Here is an 18,457-nt window from a genome sequence, read left to right on the forward strand (position 1 = left end):
TTTTTTTTTGGCCACACCACACATCATGTGGTATCTTAGTTCCCTGACCAGGGGTCGAACCCGTGCCCCCTGCAGTAGAAGCGAGGAGTCTTAACCACTGGACCACCAGGGGAGCCCCTGTTGCAGTACTTTTTTTTTTTTTTAAACATCTTTATTGCAGTATAATTGCTTTACAATGGTGTGTTAGTTGCTGCTGTATAACCAAGTGAATCAGCTATATGTATACATATATCCCCATATCTCCTCCCTCTTGCGTCTCCCTCCCCACCCCTCTAGGTGGACACAAAGCACCGAGTTGATCTCCCTGTGCTATGCAGCTGCTTCCCGCTAGCTATCTGTTTTACATTTGGTAGTGTATATATGTCCATGCCACTCTCTCACTTCGTCCAGCTTACCCTTCCCCCTCCCCGTGTCCTCAAGTCCATTCTCTATGTCTGTGTCTTTATTCCTGTCCTGCCCCTAGGTTCATGAGAACCTTTTTTTTTTTTTTAAGATTCCATATATATGCGTTAGCATACGGTATTTGTTTTTCTCTTTCTGATTTACTTCACCCTGTATGACAGTCTCTAGGTCCATCTACCTCACTACAAATAACTCAGTTTCGTTTCTTTTTATGGCTGAGTAATATTCCATTGTATATATGTGTTGCAGCACTTCTTAAGTGTTTCTTAGAACACTGATCCTATGGAAAATTAATATTTAAAAATATATCTCAAAATAGGAAGTTCTATGATCAAAAAAGCTGGGAAAACGGTTTGACAATCACCATGAACAGTAGTATTATTGTAAGTATTAATAGTATTAAAGGCTCTGAGAAGTAATTCTATAAATAAACTTGTTTAACCCTTTAAACAACCTAATTCTCCCAACTCCTCTAGCAATTATAAGATGTTAACATCTTATGAAAACGGTGTTCTGAAAAAATACACACTGGGGCAATGCTGATCTGATGGAATGAGCTTATCTATTATTTTATTATTTTTATTTTTATCTTATTATTTTCCTAAAAAGATTCATAGAGGAAACCCGTAAGAATCCACTTTCAAAGAGTCACATGGGCTTCCCTGGTGGCGCAGTGATTGAGGGTCCGCCTGCCGATGTAAGGGACACGGGTTCGTGCCCCGGTCTGGGAAGATCCCACATGCCGCAGAGCGGCTGGGCCCGTGAGCCATGGCCGCTGAGCCTGCACGTCCGGAGCCTGTGCTCCGCAATGGGAGAGGCCACAACAGTGAGAGGCCCGCGTACCGCAAAAAAAAAAGTCACATAACGTAACTATTGCCCTAAATAAATATTTTATTGTCTCAATATATTAAGTAGAATAATCTCTTAAACGCTAAGAATAACTATAAACTAGCTTATATTGCTTATAAAACTTTTAATCAGTTCATAACTTTTTCTAGTTTTCAAGATTTACAAATGGTATTAAAAGTTAAAAATATATTCATAGTATTAATATATAATTTTTTAGGACAGGAATTACTTTGTGAGGAAAAATGATAATCAAAAGATATGCTCTCTTCTTGATTCCTTTCAAAGTTTAAGAATCACTATGATGCCTAAGTTTTATTTCTTTATGCAGTATATTAACAATAATCTGTTCTTCTAGGCTAAAAATGCTTTAGAAATAAGTGCTCTAAAAACAAATCTTACCACTGGGCATTCCCATAATAAAGCATCCTCTATTTTTTCTGATTTGGAACATTTTGGCATTTCATAAAGTTTTCTTGGCTCTGATGCAACACTGGGGAAAAAAAAAAGATTATTCTTCTTCATAAATGAGGTAGTGTTTGCTCAGATTTGAGGGTTTTGTTTTTTTTTTAATTCAGAGATTCGGAATACCAAAAATACAACTTGCTACTTTGTTTTCCTCTTCTTGATTAAATGTTAACATTTTTTTTTCTGATCACAAAATTCATAATACACATTCATAGAAAAAAAAATCTAAAATATATAATAAATTAAAATAAATTATAATAGTACAAAACTACCCAATATTAACATTTTGGCTCAGTATTAATATCTTGGTTCATTTCCCTCTAGCTTTTCTTTATATACACATACCCACCTGCTGATCACTTTCCAAAATTGGAGCATACTGAATTCTTTCTTTATCCTTTAACATTTAATATGAATATCTCTGTTGAATTCCACATTCATAAACTGTTATTCCAACATCATAAAATGAAAATTAATTAGATAAAGAGTTCCTTTATTTGCAATGCAAATTAGTAGATAATAAAGGAAATACCCTTTAAGGCTTTTTTTTTACTCCCAAGTTGTGTTTCAGAAAGGTTGAATAAGCTTATACTTCTGCCAATATTGAACACTGTATTTTTGATATGAAAAATAGTCTCTTACCTTTAATATATACTTCCCTGATTACTACTAAGAGGTGTACATAGATGTTTTCATTTTTTTTAAACTCATGAACTTTAAAATTAAACTACTATTTAGAAACAATTTTTAGGGTGACAATTTTATTCAACTTTGATGTACTCTCACTGACTCAAAGGTTTAAACCAAACAGAATTTCACAGGAATGAAAGCAACCTCATATATGATTCTAACCTATGGGTAAAACACCCCTGAATGGAATATTAAAGAACTCCAATGGTATTTACCACTGGATCACCAATCAATGCCACTTACCCTGATTTTTTAAAAATTTTCAATTAAAGCAGCTAACTCTAAATTGGAAAAGTTACAATACGGGCATTAAATGATACCAAAGAATTACTGTTAATTTTGCTGGGCATGATAATGACATTATGATGATATAAGAAGATGTCCAGATTTCCACTTCTAGCATGAGAGTATGAGGAGCTCTATGGACATGCTCCCCAGTAAAATGGTGAGAATTATAAAAGGACAACTAATTAAAGTCTCTGGAAGTGGTCCTAGAGGCATATAACAAATGAAAAAACATTTACTCAAAAAAATCTACTAGAACTCAGTAAGAACAGTAAGAGTCTATGGTGTTTGAAATAATATGTGCTCCCTCTCCACCATTCTTAGCTCAGCAAGATGAAAACTCTACTCCAGACTGGTACAGCCAAGAGCACAGGGCTCCCTCAACCCCCGGCTTCTAGAGGGTTACCTTCCCTCGAAGGGTAGAATGACAGCATTTTCCATCCAGCCTCCACCTCCTCGTTGCTGGGCCTGGGTCCTAGGTTAGTGTGGTCAAGAGGTGGGACTCCCTTCTGCCTAGCCCCTACTCATGGGACGGAGGCTCTACCTTGGCCCTGCCATGCCTAAGAATACTGGAGCTCTGATTACCCTTGTCCCACCTCATAAAGCAGTGGTTCCACATTGAGAGTGGCAAGAAAATCCGAGGCTAATGTCTGCCCCAACCCCATGTGCTCAGCTAGAGTAAGGGAGTCATTCAGAGGCAAAAGTGCCACTGACCCTCTCCCCCCACCAGCTTGAGAGCCTTGGCTTGAAGATTTTGCCTGGCGGAGAAGCAGGACATAAAGCAGATAGCTCCAAGTCTCTTCCCAGAGAAACTGACTTCATTTGTAACAGAGTGAGAAGTTCTAGCCTAAGAGCACTCTCACAACCAGTGGAGGCTGTGATGAAAGGCAAATGAGTAGAGATCTGTAGATTCACTGGCCATATAGGCTAAACTGTAGGCTGGTTAATTTGCTGGAGAGAACCAGAAAAAGATTGCTGGGAGGAGCCCTCCAGGGTCAGAACAAATCTCAAACACTACCTAAAAAACCATTGTCTCTAACTTCTGGTTTCTGGTCCATCAGTCATGTCCTCACAACAAGAAAATAGCTAAGCAAACTGAAAATCAACAACTCTTATTAGTTACATCAGATAATTGAGGTCAGAGGGCAAATTGCTGCCCCCAAAACTGGAGAGAGAGGTGGATACAAAGAATCACAGCTTACTAGAAGCAAAAACCCAGGAGCAAGCCGCTGGAGTCAGTACTGGGGAGACAAAAACAAGAACACCAGAGAAAATTTTAGGCTCTGACACCTACAGCGACAGCAAACAACAAACACAGCCTAACTCCTAGCCAGATAAATATTAATCTCACTCTAAAGACCTATTTACTACAATTCCTTTTACCCAATACATCATGTACAACTTTCAACAAAAAATTGCAAGGCATGCTAAAATGCAAAATACTAAGTTTAAAGAGACAAAGCAAGTGTGAGGACCAGACAAGTTATGGTGGAGGTTTCGGAATTATCAGATTGGGAACTTGAAATAAATATGATTAATATGCTAAGGACTCTAATGGAAAAAGTGGAGACATGGAGGAACAGATGGGTAATTAATCACAGAGAAAAAAATCCTAAGAAAAATCAAAAGGAAATGCTAGAAATCAAAAACACCATAATACAAATGAAGAATGTCTTTGATGGGCTTATCAGGAGACTGGACACAGTTGAGGAAAGAATCAGTGACCTTGAACATACGTCAACAGAAACTTCCCAAACTAGAAAGAAAAAAGAATGAAAAAAGCAGAACAGAACATCTAAGAACTGTGGGAAATTGGAAAATGTGTAATGTACACAAAATGGGAATACCAGAAGGAGAAGAAAGAGAACAAAACAGAAGAAATACTGAAATAATAATGGCTGAAAATTTTCCAAAATTAATGACAGACACCAAACCACATACATAGGAAGCTTACAGAACACCAAGCATGATAAGTACCAAAAAATCTATACCTAGGCATACCATATTCCAACTGTAGAAAATCAAAAACAAAGAGAACATCTTGAAAGACAGTAGAGGGAAAAAAATCACCTTACCTACAGATGAACAGGTTAAGAATTACACTGGACTTCTCTTCAGAAACCATGCAAGCAAGTAGAGAGTGGAGTGAAATATTTAAAGTGATGAAACAAAACAAACTCCCACCAACCTAGAATTCTGTATCCTGAGAGGTTATCCTTCAAAAGTTGAGGAGAAATAAGACTTTTTCAGACAAACAAAAATTGAGGGAATGTGTTGTCAGTGAACCTGCCTTATAAGAAAGTTCTGCCTTAAGAACTCAAAGAAGTTCTTCAGAGAGAAGAAAAATGATATAGGTCAGAAACTCAGATTTACATAAAGAAAAGAAGAATGTTAAAGAAGGAATAAATAAAGATAAAATAAAATCCATTGTTTTTCTTATACTTAATTGATTTAACTGATAAAAATGTGTTTATAATAATGTATTCAGCAACAAGGTATTCGATGATTATAGCTTATGGATAAGTAAAATGTATGACAGCAATATTATAAAAGACAGGAAGGAGGAATTAGAAACACTCTGTTATAAGGTAGCTGCACTACTCATGAAGAGAGTAGGAGAAAGTGACTTGAAAGTGACTTAGATTAGTTGTAAATGTATACTGCAAGTTCCAAGGCAACCACTAAAAAGTTTAAAAAAGAAATATAATTGATATGTTAAAGTGGAGAGAAAATGTAATCATACAGGATGCTCAGTTAAAACCAGAGAAGGCAGAAAAAGAATAAAAGACAAAGAAACAAAGAAAGCTGGAGTAGCCATATTAATTTCAGACACAGCAGACTTTGACAAGGAAGATTATCAGGGATAAAGAGTGGCATTAATGTGTATGCATCTAACAACAGAATGTCAAAATATGTGAGACGAAAACTTACAGAACACAAGGAGAAATAGACAAATCCACTAATATAGTTAGAGACTTCAAAACAACCTCTCAGTAACTGACAGATCCAACAAGCAGAGTCCATAAAGATATAGTTGAACTGAACAGTACCATCAATCAGCTGGGTCCAACTGACATCTTTAGAGTACTTCATCCAACAACAAGGGAATACACATTCTTCTCAAGCCCACGTGAAACATTCACCAAGATAGACCACACTCTGGGCCATAAAGTACACTTCAACAAATTAAAACAACTAGAAATAATACAAAATATGCTCTCAGAACACAGTGGAATTAGATTAGAGATCAATAACAGAAAGATAGCTGGAAAATCTCAAAATATTTGGAGATTAAATGACACATTTATAATTAACACAAGGATCAAAGAAGCTCTCAAATTTTAAAATGAATATACAGTGTATCAACATTTGTGGGATGCAGCAAAAACAGTCCTTAGAGGGAAATGTACGGCATTAAATATATATATTAGAAAAGGAGAGGTGTTTTTGGGTTGGTGAACACATGGAGATTCAGGAAGAGTGGCAGGCTCAGAGAGCATAGAAGCTCTGCGCTCCTTCCCATATACACTGCCCTATGCATCTCTTCCATCTGGCTGTTCCTGAGTTATAAACTTTTATAATAAACTGGTAATCTACTAAGAAGCCAGTCACACACAAAAACCCATATTATGTGATTCAATTTTTTGAAATGTCCAAAACAGATGAATCTATAGAGACAGAAAGTAGACTAGCAGGTGCATAGGGCTGAGGGTGATGAAGGTATCCTGGTGATAGCTAAAGGGTACAGTGTTTCTTTTTGAGGTAATGAAAATGTTCTAAAATTAACTGTAGTGATGTCTATATGAACCATCAGTGGTTCATCAAATTCATTTTCATTGAATTTCAAGGAAGTAAAAATCATTGCATCGTACACTTTAAAATGGTGAATTCTTTCTTAAAAAAGAAAAAGAAAATAGCCATATTTTTTTAGACAAGCAAACTTAAGTATGGCATGATGTTTGGAATATGCTTTAAAATATTTAGCAAAGGAATAAAGGAAAAGGAGGTGGGAAAAGATAAGCAAATGGCAAAATCTTGATCCTTTTTGAATCTAGGTAATGAATATATGGGGTTCACTATGCTATTCTCTACTTGAGCAAGTTTGAAAATTTCCTTCTAAAACAAAGGCAAGTAGTTTCAAAACAAAACACAGAAAGTCTTCTCTAAAACATCATCTAATTAGTAGGTACCTGGATCTCTTGACTCTGGTATCTTTTAAGCAGAATAAAATACTACATTGTACTCAGCAAACTGTCATTTTGCCTGCAATATAAATTTGCTTTAAGTTGGTGTTTACAAGGATAAAACCTCAAACTTTAGATTTAACAAGATTTTAAAATTACATGCATTTTACCCCCTACCCTTATTTTGGATCGATTTCTCCATTCTCCTATTTCACTAAGCACTAATGTAGGCATGTGTTTCTATAAAAATTAGAGTTAAGATCAACAGTCAAATGAATTACAGCAAAAACTTTCACCAAAAAGATACCTGCTGACACATAACCGATAGTTGTCAAAATATATTCTTCCTCTCTCATAGGCTATAGGTGACTTGGAATGAGTTGTCCAAACATTCTTAAACTTAGTACTTTCCTGAAAGACACAAGGAATTTCGATTTAGCAAATAACTCCTAAGTTTCTACTGTGCACCAATTTTAAGTTGGATAGTTACATTTACAGTTTTCAAAGTAATTTCATGTACGTTCTTAAAAAAACATTATGTTCAATTCTTCCTCACTCTGCCTTCACGTTTTGGCTTAAGTGGGGTGACCAATTTTTAGGAAAAAAAACTGTCTGCAATAAGACATAAGAAAGTTAAAAGTAAAAGCATGTGCCGGTTCTATTAAAGGCTATTTACTAATCCTCCAGGTTCAAGGCCTGGATCACCCTGCCCATCAAGGGTGATCTTAAAACGGGGCTGTATTGCGTGAAAACTGCACCCCTGCCGGAAGCTTGACTCCCACCCCTAGCCCCACCCTTCGCCAATCGCCCCGCTGCCCTTGGTTCGGCTCCCGGCCGGCGGGCGGTCACCTGGCACACCAGCGCCCGCAGGATACCCAGGTTCGTCCTCTGCACCACGCCCGCGTCCCGAGAGAAGAAGCCCAGCGCCCGGCGACTCAGCCTGCGGCACACGTTGGGCTTCTGGCTTGGGCCCATGGAGGTGCGGGCCGGTGGCGGAGTTGGCAGGGCCCAAGAGGGGTGCGCCCCTCACTCCGACGCCGGGCAGCAGCCGCTACCTCCGAACCTCCAGGCCCCAACTCCCCGAGGGGCCCAGGAAAAGCTGACACCCGGAGCCGGGCCGGGGGCGCACGGCAGTGACGCGAGGTGAGGCAGAGCCGGCGCCGCCCGAGACCGGGCAATTGGGAAGGAAAAGAAACTCCCTTCCTGGCTGGCCCCTCAAACGCTCTCCGGCTCCGGACCCGGCGGCCGGCACTGCGACGACCGTAACGCGCGGTCCGCCGGAGCCGTTCCCTCACTGGGAAATGTAGTTCCCAGTGCCCTCGGAGGCATCTTGACTTCTGTCCAGAACTACAACCCCCACAAGGCAGCGGGGAGCGAGCGCTTGCCCCGGCCCCGCCTCCAACCGGCCGCGGCCCCGCCCGGCCTTGCCTCCTCTGGCCCCGGCGGAGGCTGCGCCGTAGGGCTGGCGCGCCTTTCCGGCTCAGCACGCGGCGCCAAGGGAGAACCCTGGGGGCGCTGTGCTGCAGCCTCTTGGTCCCCGTTACCTGTTCAAGCCCTGCGTTCAGGGGTGCGTCCCTTGCCGCCCCGGTACCCTTACGTCTCTCAGCCCCCGACTTTTGCTCTGAGAGGCCCTGACCGGGCGCCGAGAGGGTGGCGGTGTCGTGTGCTACCGCCCCTCTCCCCCGAAGGCAGCGTCCAGTGCTAAAGAAAGGTACGCCCTCAGCTTTCCCTTCAGTCACGCGTTGGACGTTGTGGATGAGGTGTACGGTTAAACCTTTTGGGTCCGTAAACACTATGCTTTTGTTATTATGAGTTAGTGGTGAAGGTGCTGGCGTTCCCACCAAACTAGAGTTGAATTATTTTCCCGGAGGCCCGCCCTTTTGTGGTCCGCAGAGACGCAGGCTGGTTTTGCGATAATTGCTGCATTGTCCTTACTCGCCTTTTTTTCCCCTCCTTATCGGGAATGAAATATGAAATATTTACATTGTTATTGAACTGCCTAGGGTACTCCACGTTGATTCCTCTAAGTAAAAGATAACTTTGTGACTAGCCCTGCCTGTAGGGTCAAGGTTCCTGTCATATCCTCAAGGGCTGGGTCATTGAGGATATGACATTCCTACCACACTAAGGTTTCAGTAATCATGCACCAGACGAGGGCCCTTGCTTTGCTTTTAGGTGCCTTGAGGGTGGTGTCTTTGCATCTCCCACGTGGCCTCTTGTTCAGACGTGGGCTAGGGAGTGATTGCATTTGACTGACAGAGCAAAAAGTACAATACTGGGTGAGTGCATTGGTTTTAAGTGTTTAGGAAAAATTTGTCATATCTCTTTTTAACTCTGCTGAATTTCCTTTAGGGCCTGGGCTTTTGCTGATTTTTTCATGACTTATTTACAGCATACTGTGGAGTGCTTTGTATATTTTTAGAGAGCGCTATAATAGTTAATTTGGTAATTCATGAATGCAGCTGTCACTGAGAAAACGAACCCAGAAAAGATAACTGGGTTTTCTTTGGCGAAAATGAAATTCAAATCATTGCTGAATTGAATTGATCACCTCTTTTTTTCTCCTTCCCCTTCACCCCAACTTGTTTGTCTCCCCGTGGTCTGTATCTCACCACCAAGTCACCCAAGGGACAGTCATCCTAGATGCCCTCTTTTCTGTCACCCTCAACCAAGTGCTTTTGATTCTGTTATCCATCTCCTCTTCATATCCCCCCCGTAGTAATTTAGGGCCTCACCATTTTATCACATTATTATGTTAAGTAGCCTCCTTTCTGCCTTACTTAAATACTTTCAATTCCAATCCTCCTCACTGCTGCCAGAGTGATTTTTCTAAAGCACAAATCTGTCATTTCCCTATTTAATCTTTCAGTGGCTCCCCGTCACCCAGAGCAGAATTTCTCAAACCTAAGTAGATACCTAGGATTCTCTATGGTGAGCTTAAAATATGTTCGGTATAAATGGTTGTACATTAAATGAAGCAAAACTATAAAACAAATAAATTCTGATGAATGCTTATTTATTGTTAACAATGAGACTGTTTTTGCTGGACCTATCATGCTCTAAAAAGTAAACCTTCACTGTCCTCCAGGGCATAAATTCCTTACAGAAAGGCCTGTCCGCATTGTCCTTGTGTTGAGAGATTACTCAGTGACTTCACCTCTTTTCTTTATTTAAACCAGTGTAAAAATCTTCCTTTGTTCATTGTGTCATGATTTCATTTGACCTTCACTTGACAAATATCATTTACGTAAAAGTCTCCATGTCTCTCATTAAACCTGTGCCAATGATAAACCACTTGTTTGCCAGTGCAGTCCTAAACACAAACATGTGAACTGAAATCTTGTGACAGTACTGTAATCAATTAAAAGGTAGTCATCCAGGTGATCCAGAGTATCCTTTTGTTCAAAAAATTTTTTTTATTTAGATTTTTAACAAATTAAAAATAAAACGTTTCTCTAGAGAAATCTCATAACCTCGAGGCTACATAATATGAATTTCTCGAGGTCAGTATAGGTGCCTTATAGGACAAAATCTGAATGCCTTAGTATAGTATACAGGGCACTTTACTATCTGCATCTTGCCCACATTTTCAGCTTCACCTTTGCCCGTCCTTCACATTTGCTGCTTTTTTTTTTTTAGAGTCTGTACTTCTTAAAAAAAATTTATTAACTTATTTATTATTTTTGGCTGCATTGGGTCTTCATTGCTGCCTGCGGGATTTCTCTAGTTGCGGTGAGCGGGGACTTCTCTTCGTTGTGGTGCGTGGACTTCTCATTGTGATGTCTTCTCTTGTTGTGGAGCACGGGCTCTAGGTGTGTGGGCTTCATTAGTTGCAGCATGCAGGCTCAGTAGTTGTAGCGCACGGGCTTATTGCTCTGTGGCATGTGGGATCTTCCCGGACCAGGGCTCCAACCCGTGTCCCCTGCAATGGCAGATGGATTCTTAACCACTGCGCCACCAGGGAAGCCCACATTTGTTCTTGTGCTTCTGACATGTTGCCTACTTGCTCAAGCCAGGGTGCCTTTACATTTAAAATTTTCTTTGTCTGGAGCACACTTCCTTTCCTCTTATCTGTTTATCTCAAGACTCATCCCAGGTATCACAGCTCCACTCACACACTTTTCCCGACCCCTCCATCTTCTAACATGTTAGAAGAGACAAGGCAAGTTATAGCCTTGCCTCTTCTAACACGTTACTCTGCATACACTGGTTGTGGCACTATATTAGAATTGTTGTTTGCCTGTCTTCCCAACGTTTGTGTTTAGAGAGGTCCATTCATTCATTCAACATACATATGCAGTAACCACATTTTAGGCAGTGTGCTAAGGATGCATATGTATGTTGAATGAATGGGCTATTCTAAAAGCAATGTTGTACAGATTCTGTTGTCAGCAACTAAGTACTTTTAACATAGAATCAGATTTAGTCTTTATTCTTTAAATAAGTAGGAAACCACAATATTCATAAAAAGAAATAACTTTTTAAAAACTTTAATCCCTTGTTATAAAGCAGAAACTAACCATTGTAAAGCAATTATACTCCAATAAAGATGTTAAAAAATAAAATAAAAAATAAACCTATGGGAATCAATCAATCAATAAATAAAGATTCTTTTATTCACAAACAAACAACAAAAACTTTAATCCCTAACAGTTCTACCTATAAAGTAGATATTTTCTTGTTGAAGGTAAAATGTCATGAATCGATATCCCTAGGTTAAGATTTGGAAATGACTTCTCTTAATTTGGGGCATAAAACAAACATTAGTTCTTTTTTTTTTTTTCATTCTGTGTCTGTGTGATGTTTAGAGAATACTTAACCATCCTTGCCATGATACTTTAAAGACAGAAAAGAGGACATGTGAGTTCAGAAGTTAATAAAATGCTTTTTGTTCACATACGTCATTTAAAGAGGCATAACAGAATAAATGTATAAAACACTCTGGTTATTAAACCTGCACATTTGTTCAGAGACAAAGAAATTTGAACCAAGGCCACAAGAGGTCATTCATTCAACATGTAATTATTTTCATCTACAATGTTCTGGCAGCTATTTCGGCATAGGGTATAACAATGAACAGGGAACAAGGTCCTCACGTGTTGGGAGAGATAGACAATACATAGATTTTAAAAATAAGATTTTCAGGTAGTGATAAAGTGCTGGGAAGAAGAGAAAACAGAGTGATGTGCTCGACAGTGAGTGGTTGAGAGCCCTACTGTACCCAGATGGTCAGGAAAGGCCTCTCTGAAGAGTGGAGTTTGAACTGAGCCCTGAATGATGAGGATGAGCCAATCTGCATGAACTAAGATTAGAGTAGTCTAGGCAGAGGGATGCTCCAATTCAGGGTCCCTAAGGCAATCACAACGTTGGATTATTCTAAAATTATGAGAAGGCTAGTGTGATTCTTTAGTGTGCATGAGGGAAGTGAACTTGCCAAGGTAGGCTGGGACCAAGTCACATCGGGTATAAGGAATTTTGGATTTTATTCTGTTGTGATGGGAAGCCATAGGACACTTTGAAGAAGGAGTGTAATGTGATCTAATTTGTTATAATAAGGTCATTGTGGCTATAGTGTACTGCAGTGGCACAAGAATGGAAACGAGGAGATGGTGGCTGTTGCATTGGTCCAGATAAGAGATGATAGATGGGGGCTTCCCTAGTGACGCAGTGGTTGAGAGTCCGCCTGCCAATGCAGGGGACGCGGATTTGTGCCCCGGTCCGTTAGGATCCCACATGCCGCGGAGCGTCTGGGCCCGTGAGCCATGTCCGCTGAGCCTGCGCGTCTGGAGCCTGTGCTCCGCAACGGGAGAGGCCACAACAGTAAGAGGCCCGCGTACCGCAAAAAAAAAAAAAAAAAAAGAGAGATGATAGATGGACTAGAGTGGTGGCAGGAGAGATGGAAAGAAGGGAACAGATTCAGGATATATTTATTTTGAAAGTAGAACTGACAGGACTTCTGATGTAGTAGATATTAAAGATGAAGGAAAGAGTCAAGTGAAATCATGATAAAGCAGAACCACAAATCAACATCCCCAAATTCCCCAGAACAAATGGAAAGCTGGGAAATACTCACGATGTGCTGTCAATGAAAGATGCCAAGGTTTCATTAAATGTACACATTAGCATTATAGACATTAATGCTGGAGAATGTTAGGATTTGTTCTATGGCTGGGGCATGTAGGAAGAGAGGAATAAAATCAGGTCCCAGAAGTAGGCAGGGGTCAGAGCATGTGAGCCCATGGCAATGTGATGGGAAAAATCTCTGGAGTGATATTACATTCCCTTAAAGAGATAGTTAGGTACAGCATCAGGACAAGAGTGAAGTAGAGAGACCAGTTAGCAGGTAATTGTAGTAGTTCAGGTGAGAGTGAGTCACTTTTGGAAATTTATTTTGAAATTATTGAGGCTTTTAACCATAAATTTGGTTCTTTTATTTTTTCTCTGTATATTTTGATGATATATATCTGAACATGTAGTAGATTCATTCATATACAAAGTCCAGAAAGATTTAGGTTTAAAGGATTGATAGTAAAGTTTACAAACTATTCCTCTTATTTAAAAAAAAATTTATTTATTCAAAAGAATATGTATAGGTAACATAGCATAATATGTAAATAATAATTATAAAATGAATACCCAGATAGCTATCATCAACTTTAAAAAAACAGAACATTACCTAAAACTTTGACATCTCCTATGTGTCCATCGTTGTTCCTGGATCCCTCTTTCTTCTTTATATAAATAAAACATTAAGTTTTGAATGTTTTTGAACATCATATAAATTGAATCATACTGCATATATGTACTCGTCTACAAGTTGTCTATTTTTGCTTCAGCATTACACTTGACAGAGTACCTGTAGTTCATTTCATTTATTTTTACCAATATATAGTATTTCATTGTGTGAATTTACTACAATTTATTTATCCATTTTCTACTGGCTGGGCTTTTGTTTCTTTTGGGCTTTTTATTCCTAGAAAAGTGCTTCTATAGACCTTAAACCTGTGTTTTGGTACACACATTAAAAAAGGTGTTCTTTTTCTATTGCTGTGTAACAAATTACCCCAAACTAAGCACCTTAAACTAACACCCATTTATTGTCTCTCTTTTTTTTGTACACCGATGACTACTTGTCCCAGAGCCATTTATTGGAGGGGCCCTCATTTCTCCACAGATCTGTAGTGCTAACTCTGTTATATATCGAGTTTACATTCATAGTGTATTTCTAGGCTCTGTTTTCTGGTCTATTCTATTTTTCTCTCCCTGGGTTAATGAATACCTGACCACTTTTATAATAAGCCTTTCCAGCTGGTACAGCAAGTCCTCTACCTTATTCCTTTTCTTCAGGAGGATCTTATTTCTTTTTTGCAATTGCACTTTCATATACATTTTTAAATCTGCTTAAGTTCTACAAAAACCTTACTGGAATTTTGATTGGGATGACATTAAATCTACCTATCAATTTGAAGAGAACTGACATCTTTACCGTATCAAATTATCCTATCTCTGAAGACAGTATGTCTCTCCATTTATTTAGATCTTTTTAGTGTCTTTTAATGAAATTTTATAATCTTTTTATTAATGGATTGCATATTTTGCAACTTTCTAAGTACATTATATTTTTGGTCAGTGTTGTACATGGTATATGTATTTTTTTAATTAATTTTTTTGTGGGGGCTGCATCGGGTCTTCGTTGTGTGAATGGTATATTTTCAAATTAGGTCTTCTCACTATATTTTTGCTAGTATGCAAACATGCAGTTGTCTTTTTGTATATTGATCTTATGTTTAGCAACATTGTTTTTGTATATTGATCTTTTGTTTGCTAACATTTATCTTTAATAGCAATAATTGTCATTTGTAAGGTTTGGGGGATTTTTCTACATGGATAATCATGTCCTCTGGAAACTGTGACAGTTTTGTTACTTCCCTCTCAATTCTTTTACTTTTTTTCCTCTTTCTTTTCTTACTATGTTGGCCAGGATCAGTGCAGTGTTGAATAGAACCAGTGATAATGGACATCCTTGTCTTATTCATGTTTATAAATGGAATACTTCTAATATTTCACCATTAAGGATGACATTGTAGGTTTTTGGTAGCTACCTTTTATCAGGTTAATGAACTTCTCATCCATTCCATATTTGCTAAAAGTCTTGTTCATTTTATTTTTAGTCATGAATGGGTGTTGAATTTTATCAAAGACTTTGTCTGTAACTGCTGAGGTGATAATATAATTTTTTTCCTGTAATCTGATAATGTGGTAATTACATAAATATATTTTCTAATGTTAAACCAAACTTGAGTTTAGATAAGTTTTGGTGATGTGTTTTGTTTTTTAAACACTGTGGAATTTGGGCAACTGCTGGCTTCATTGCTCTCTCAGCTCTTTGGATCTTTGCTAGCTTTTGGTCTCTGAGGGTTTCTCTTTCTTTCTTGCTGGCTCACTGATGTATCGATATTTAACAAGATATATTTTTTAATGTATTTGTCCAGGCTTTTGGGAATATTTTATAGCAGAAAGGTTTTGGGGGTATCAGGCTCACCAAATTACCAGAACAAGAATTCTACTTTCTCATATTTTTAGTGTAAAAGCTTCCATTAATGTAAGATACGATCACTTAGCACCATTTCTGTCTTCTCTTCTTCTTGTCTGTGTGCACAACCATGCCTCTCCCTGCTGAAATCAAGGAAGTGGAGTTGTATGGTAGAAAGAGCATCACATCAGGAGTCACAAGGCACAAGTTGTAGCAGCATCACATAGTGAAATTTTGACTAAGCCATTTACTCTGTTTCCTTCAATCATCTGCTAAGTGGAAACGGGATTGAAGTGAATCACATGAATTTATAAACATGAACACACTGTTGTAGAGAGTTTGGGGAAGAGAGAAGGTTGATTAAGTAGCACAGAGCATTGTTCTTTTTTTAGGGTAGAGAAATTTCGTATGATACTGTAATGGATACATAACACTGTGCATTTCTTTTTTTTTTTTTTTTTTTTTTTCTTTTCCTGTAGTGCCATGCACGGCATGCAGGATCTTAGATCCCCAACCAGGGATCAAACCCATGCCCCCTGCATTGGAAGCATGGAGTCTTAATCATTGGAGTGCCAGGAAAGTCCCAGACTATGCATTTATTAAAACCCATATAGCTTTACAGCACAAAGAGTAAAACTTAATGTATGCAAAATTTAAAAAAGAAGGGGAAGGGGGGTTCCAGGATATAATGCAGACGGTGACAAAAGAATCTAACTGTATTACAAATGTATGCGGTGATCTCACTGAAAGGGGCAAGAGAAAAGGTGCTGACCTAAGTAACTTTGAAAATGAGACTGTAAGACTAAAAGCAGTAGGAACTATACATAAGCACTGTCCTCTAGTTGATAAAAGTTTCCCACAGAGGTATGGGTTAATAATTCTGAAACTACTACACATGAGTACTGGAATTAAACAATTAATAGCTGCATGGTGGATGATGGCAACCAGATTTCTTACTGTTGGAGTGGGAGGTTATAGACAACCAAGTGGGGAAGGCTAGAATGATCCATGTGGTAATGGATTAGAGTTGGAGACATTAGTATAAACTCTAGTTAGCGTACTATAGATACAGATGGATACATATGAAACATTTATAGATAAAGATATGTGTATATACATGGTTTAGTATACACACATATGTTTCCTTGCTTTGTCAGTTGAGAGGGCCTAGAAGCAAGGACAGCATAGTAGCAAAGAGCACACCCAGCACCCAGACCATTCTCCAATAAAAGGAACAAACACTCTATTTATTTAATAAATTATTTTATTTTATTTATTTTTGGCTGTGTTGGGTCTTCATTGCTGCACACGGGCTTTCTCTAGTTGCGGTGAGCGGGGGCTACTCTTCGTTGTGGTGCACGGCCTTCTCATTGCGGTGGCTTCTCTTTGTTGCAGAGCATGGGCTCTAGGTGTGCAGGCTTCCATAGTTGTAGCACGCAGGCTCAGTGGTTGTGGCTCGCGGGCTCTAGAGTGCAGGCTCAGTAGTTGTGGCGCACAGGTTTAGTTGCCCCGCGGCATGTGGGATCTTCCCAGACCAGGCATTGAACCCATGTCCACTGCATTGGCAGGCAGATTCTTAACCACTGCGCCACCAGGGAAGTCCCAACACTCTTTAGAGGAAATGGCTGATTCTAGGACTGGGTCAAGGAATATACAAGAGTCTGCAACATCTTGTAGTGCCAGGAAGTAAAGAAGTGCTCAAAAATACAATGATGGGAATGTGTCAAAAGGATATAGGAAACAACGGAAAGAGCTCTTTCTTTTTTTTTGCGGTACGCGGGCCTCTCACTGCAGTGGCCTCTCCCGTTGCGGAGCGCAGGCTCTGGACGCGCAGGCCCAGTGGCCATGGCTCACGGGCCCAGCCGCTCTGCGGCATGTGGGATCTTCCCAAACCGGGGCACGAACCCGTGTCCCCTGCATCGGCAGGCGGACTCTCAACCACTGCGCCACCAGGGAAGCCCCAGAAAGAGCTCTTAATTGGCAAAGCAGGAATAGTTTGAACAACAAAATAAAGTAGTATTGGGTTATAACCCAAAGTTTAAAATAAATATCTATGAGACTGTACTGATATAAACAAGTGATTGAACAAATAAATGGGGGAGAAGAAACAAATCTCCCTTGCAAAAACATTCCAAATAATTTATGTAGACACTTCACCCTTAAAAAGGTGGAGCATAACTCCCCTCTCCTTAAGTGTTGGCTGTGCATAGTGACTTCCTGCCAAAGCATATGGTATGGAAAAGAGGGGGGTTGGTAACTTTACAGTAGAAACCTGTCAGTCACTACCTTAGCCAATTTATCAAGGTTAACATCAACAGTGGTGAGTCATGTTCATACCACATACCCTTGATATGATGTGATAAGAATGGCACTTTACCTCTGTGGTTTTCCTCCCTAAAGCCCATAACCCCAGTCTAATCATGAGAAAAACATCTGATGAATATTTACTGAGAGGTATTCTAAAGATAACTGATCAGTACTCCTCAAAACTGTCAAGGTCTTCAAAAACAAAGAAAGTTTGAGAAACTGTTAGAGCCAAAGAGGAGCCTAGGGAGACTTGATGGCGAAATGTAATGTGGTGTCCTGGAAGGAAGATGAGCTCAGGTACCAGCCTGCCTGGGTTCAGATCTCAGCCTCACTACTTATTAGTGTGTGAACCTGGTTACCCTAACTAGAATTACTTAACCTCTATGTGCCTCAATTTACTTACCTGTTAAATGGGTTCTTGGGGGGACTAAATGACTTAATATGTGTAAAGCACTTAGAGTAATGCCTGGCACATAGCCAGCACTATATAATTTTTTTTTTTTTAAACATCTTTATTGGAGTATAATTGCTTTACAATGGTATGTTACTTTCAGCTTCACAACAAATAATTGTTTGAGTCTATTATTTTTGCTTTGCTCTTTAGCTTTGGGGATCTCTGTGATTATAGCTGAATTTCAATGACTCTCCTTCAGCATACTGAGTTTTAGCTTGGCACTCTGACAAAACAGTATTCATAATGTTTTGCTTATAAGGGAAAAATTATCAAGATGGTAAACATTCA

At 39.3% G+C, this 18,457-nt stretch overlaps 2 protein-coding genes across 3 annotated transcripts in view; one reads left to right on the forward strand and one right to left on the reverse strand.

Moving 5' to 3' along the window:
- The window catches only part of DCAF17 (DDB1 and CUL4 associated factor 17), a 37,315-nt gene extending 29,122 nt beyond the window's left edge, over window positions 1-8,193 (reverse strand). Inside the window, exons 1-3 of the mRNA XM_030852049.3 lie at window positions 7,725-8,193; window positions 7,183-7,286; window positions 1,651-1,741 (exon numbers count right to left, since the gene is read on the reverse strand). Of these exons, the coding sequence (XP_030707909.1) occupies window positions 1,651-1,741; window positions 7,183-7,286; window positions 7,725-7,850 (321 nt within the window). The 5' untranslated portion in view covers window positions 7,851-8,193. The remainder of the gene's footprint in view (window positions 1-1,650; window positions 1,742-7,182; window positions 7,287-7,724) is intronic.
- A 128-nt stretch (window positions 8,194-8,321) lies between these two features.
- Window positions 8,322-18,457, forward strand: part of METTL8 (methyltransferase 8, tRNA N3-cytidine) — a 133,311-nt gene continuing 123,175 nt past the window's right edge. For both annotated transcript variants that reach the window (XM_060302265.1, XM_060302266.1), the window contains exon 1: window positions 8,322-8,586. The gene's annotated coding sequence lies outside the window, so the exon portion shown is untranslated. The remainder of the gene's footprint in view (window positions 8,587-18,457) is intronic.

Source organism: Globicephala melas, chromosome 7, assembly GCF_963455315.2.
Source record: "Globicephala melas chromosome 7, mGloMel1.2, whole genome shotgun sequence".
Classification (NCBI taxonomy): Eukaryota; Metazoa; Chordata; class Mammalia; order Artiodactyla; family Delphinidae; genus Globicephala; species Globicephala melas.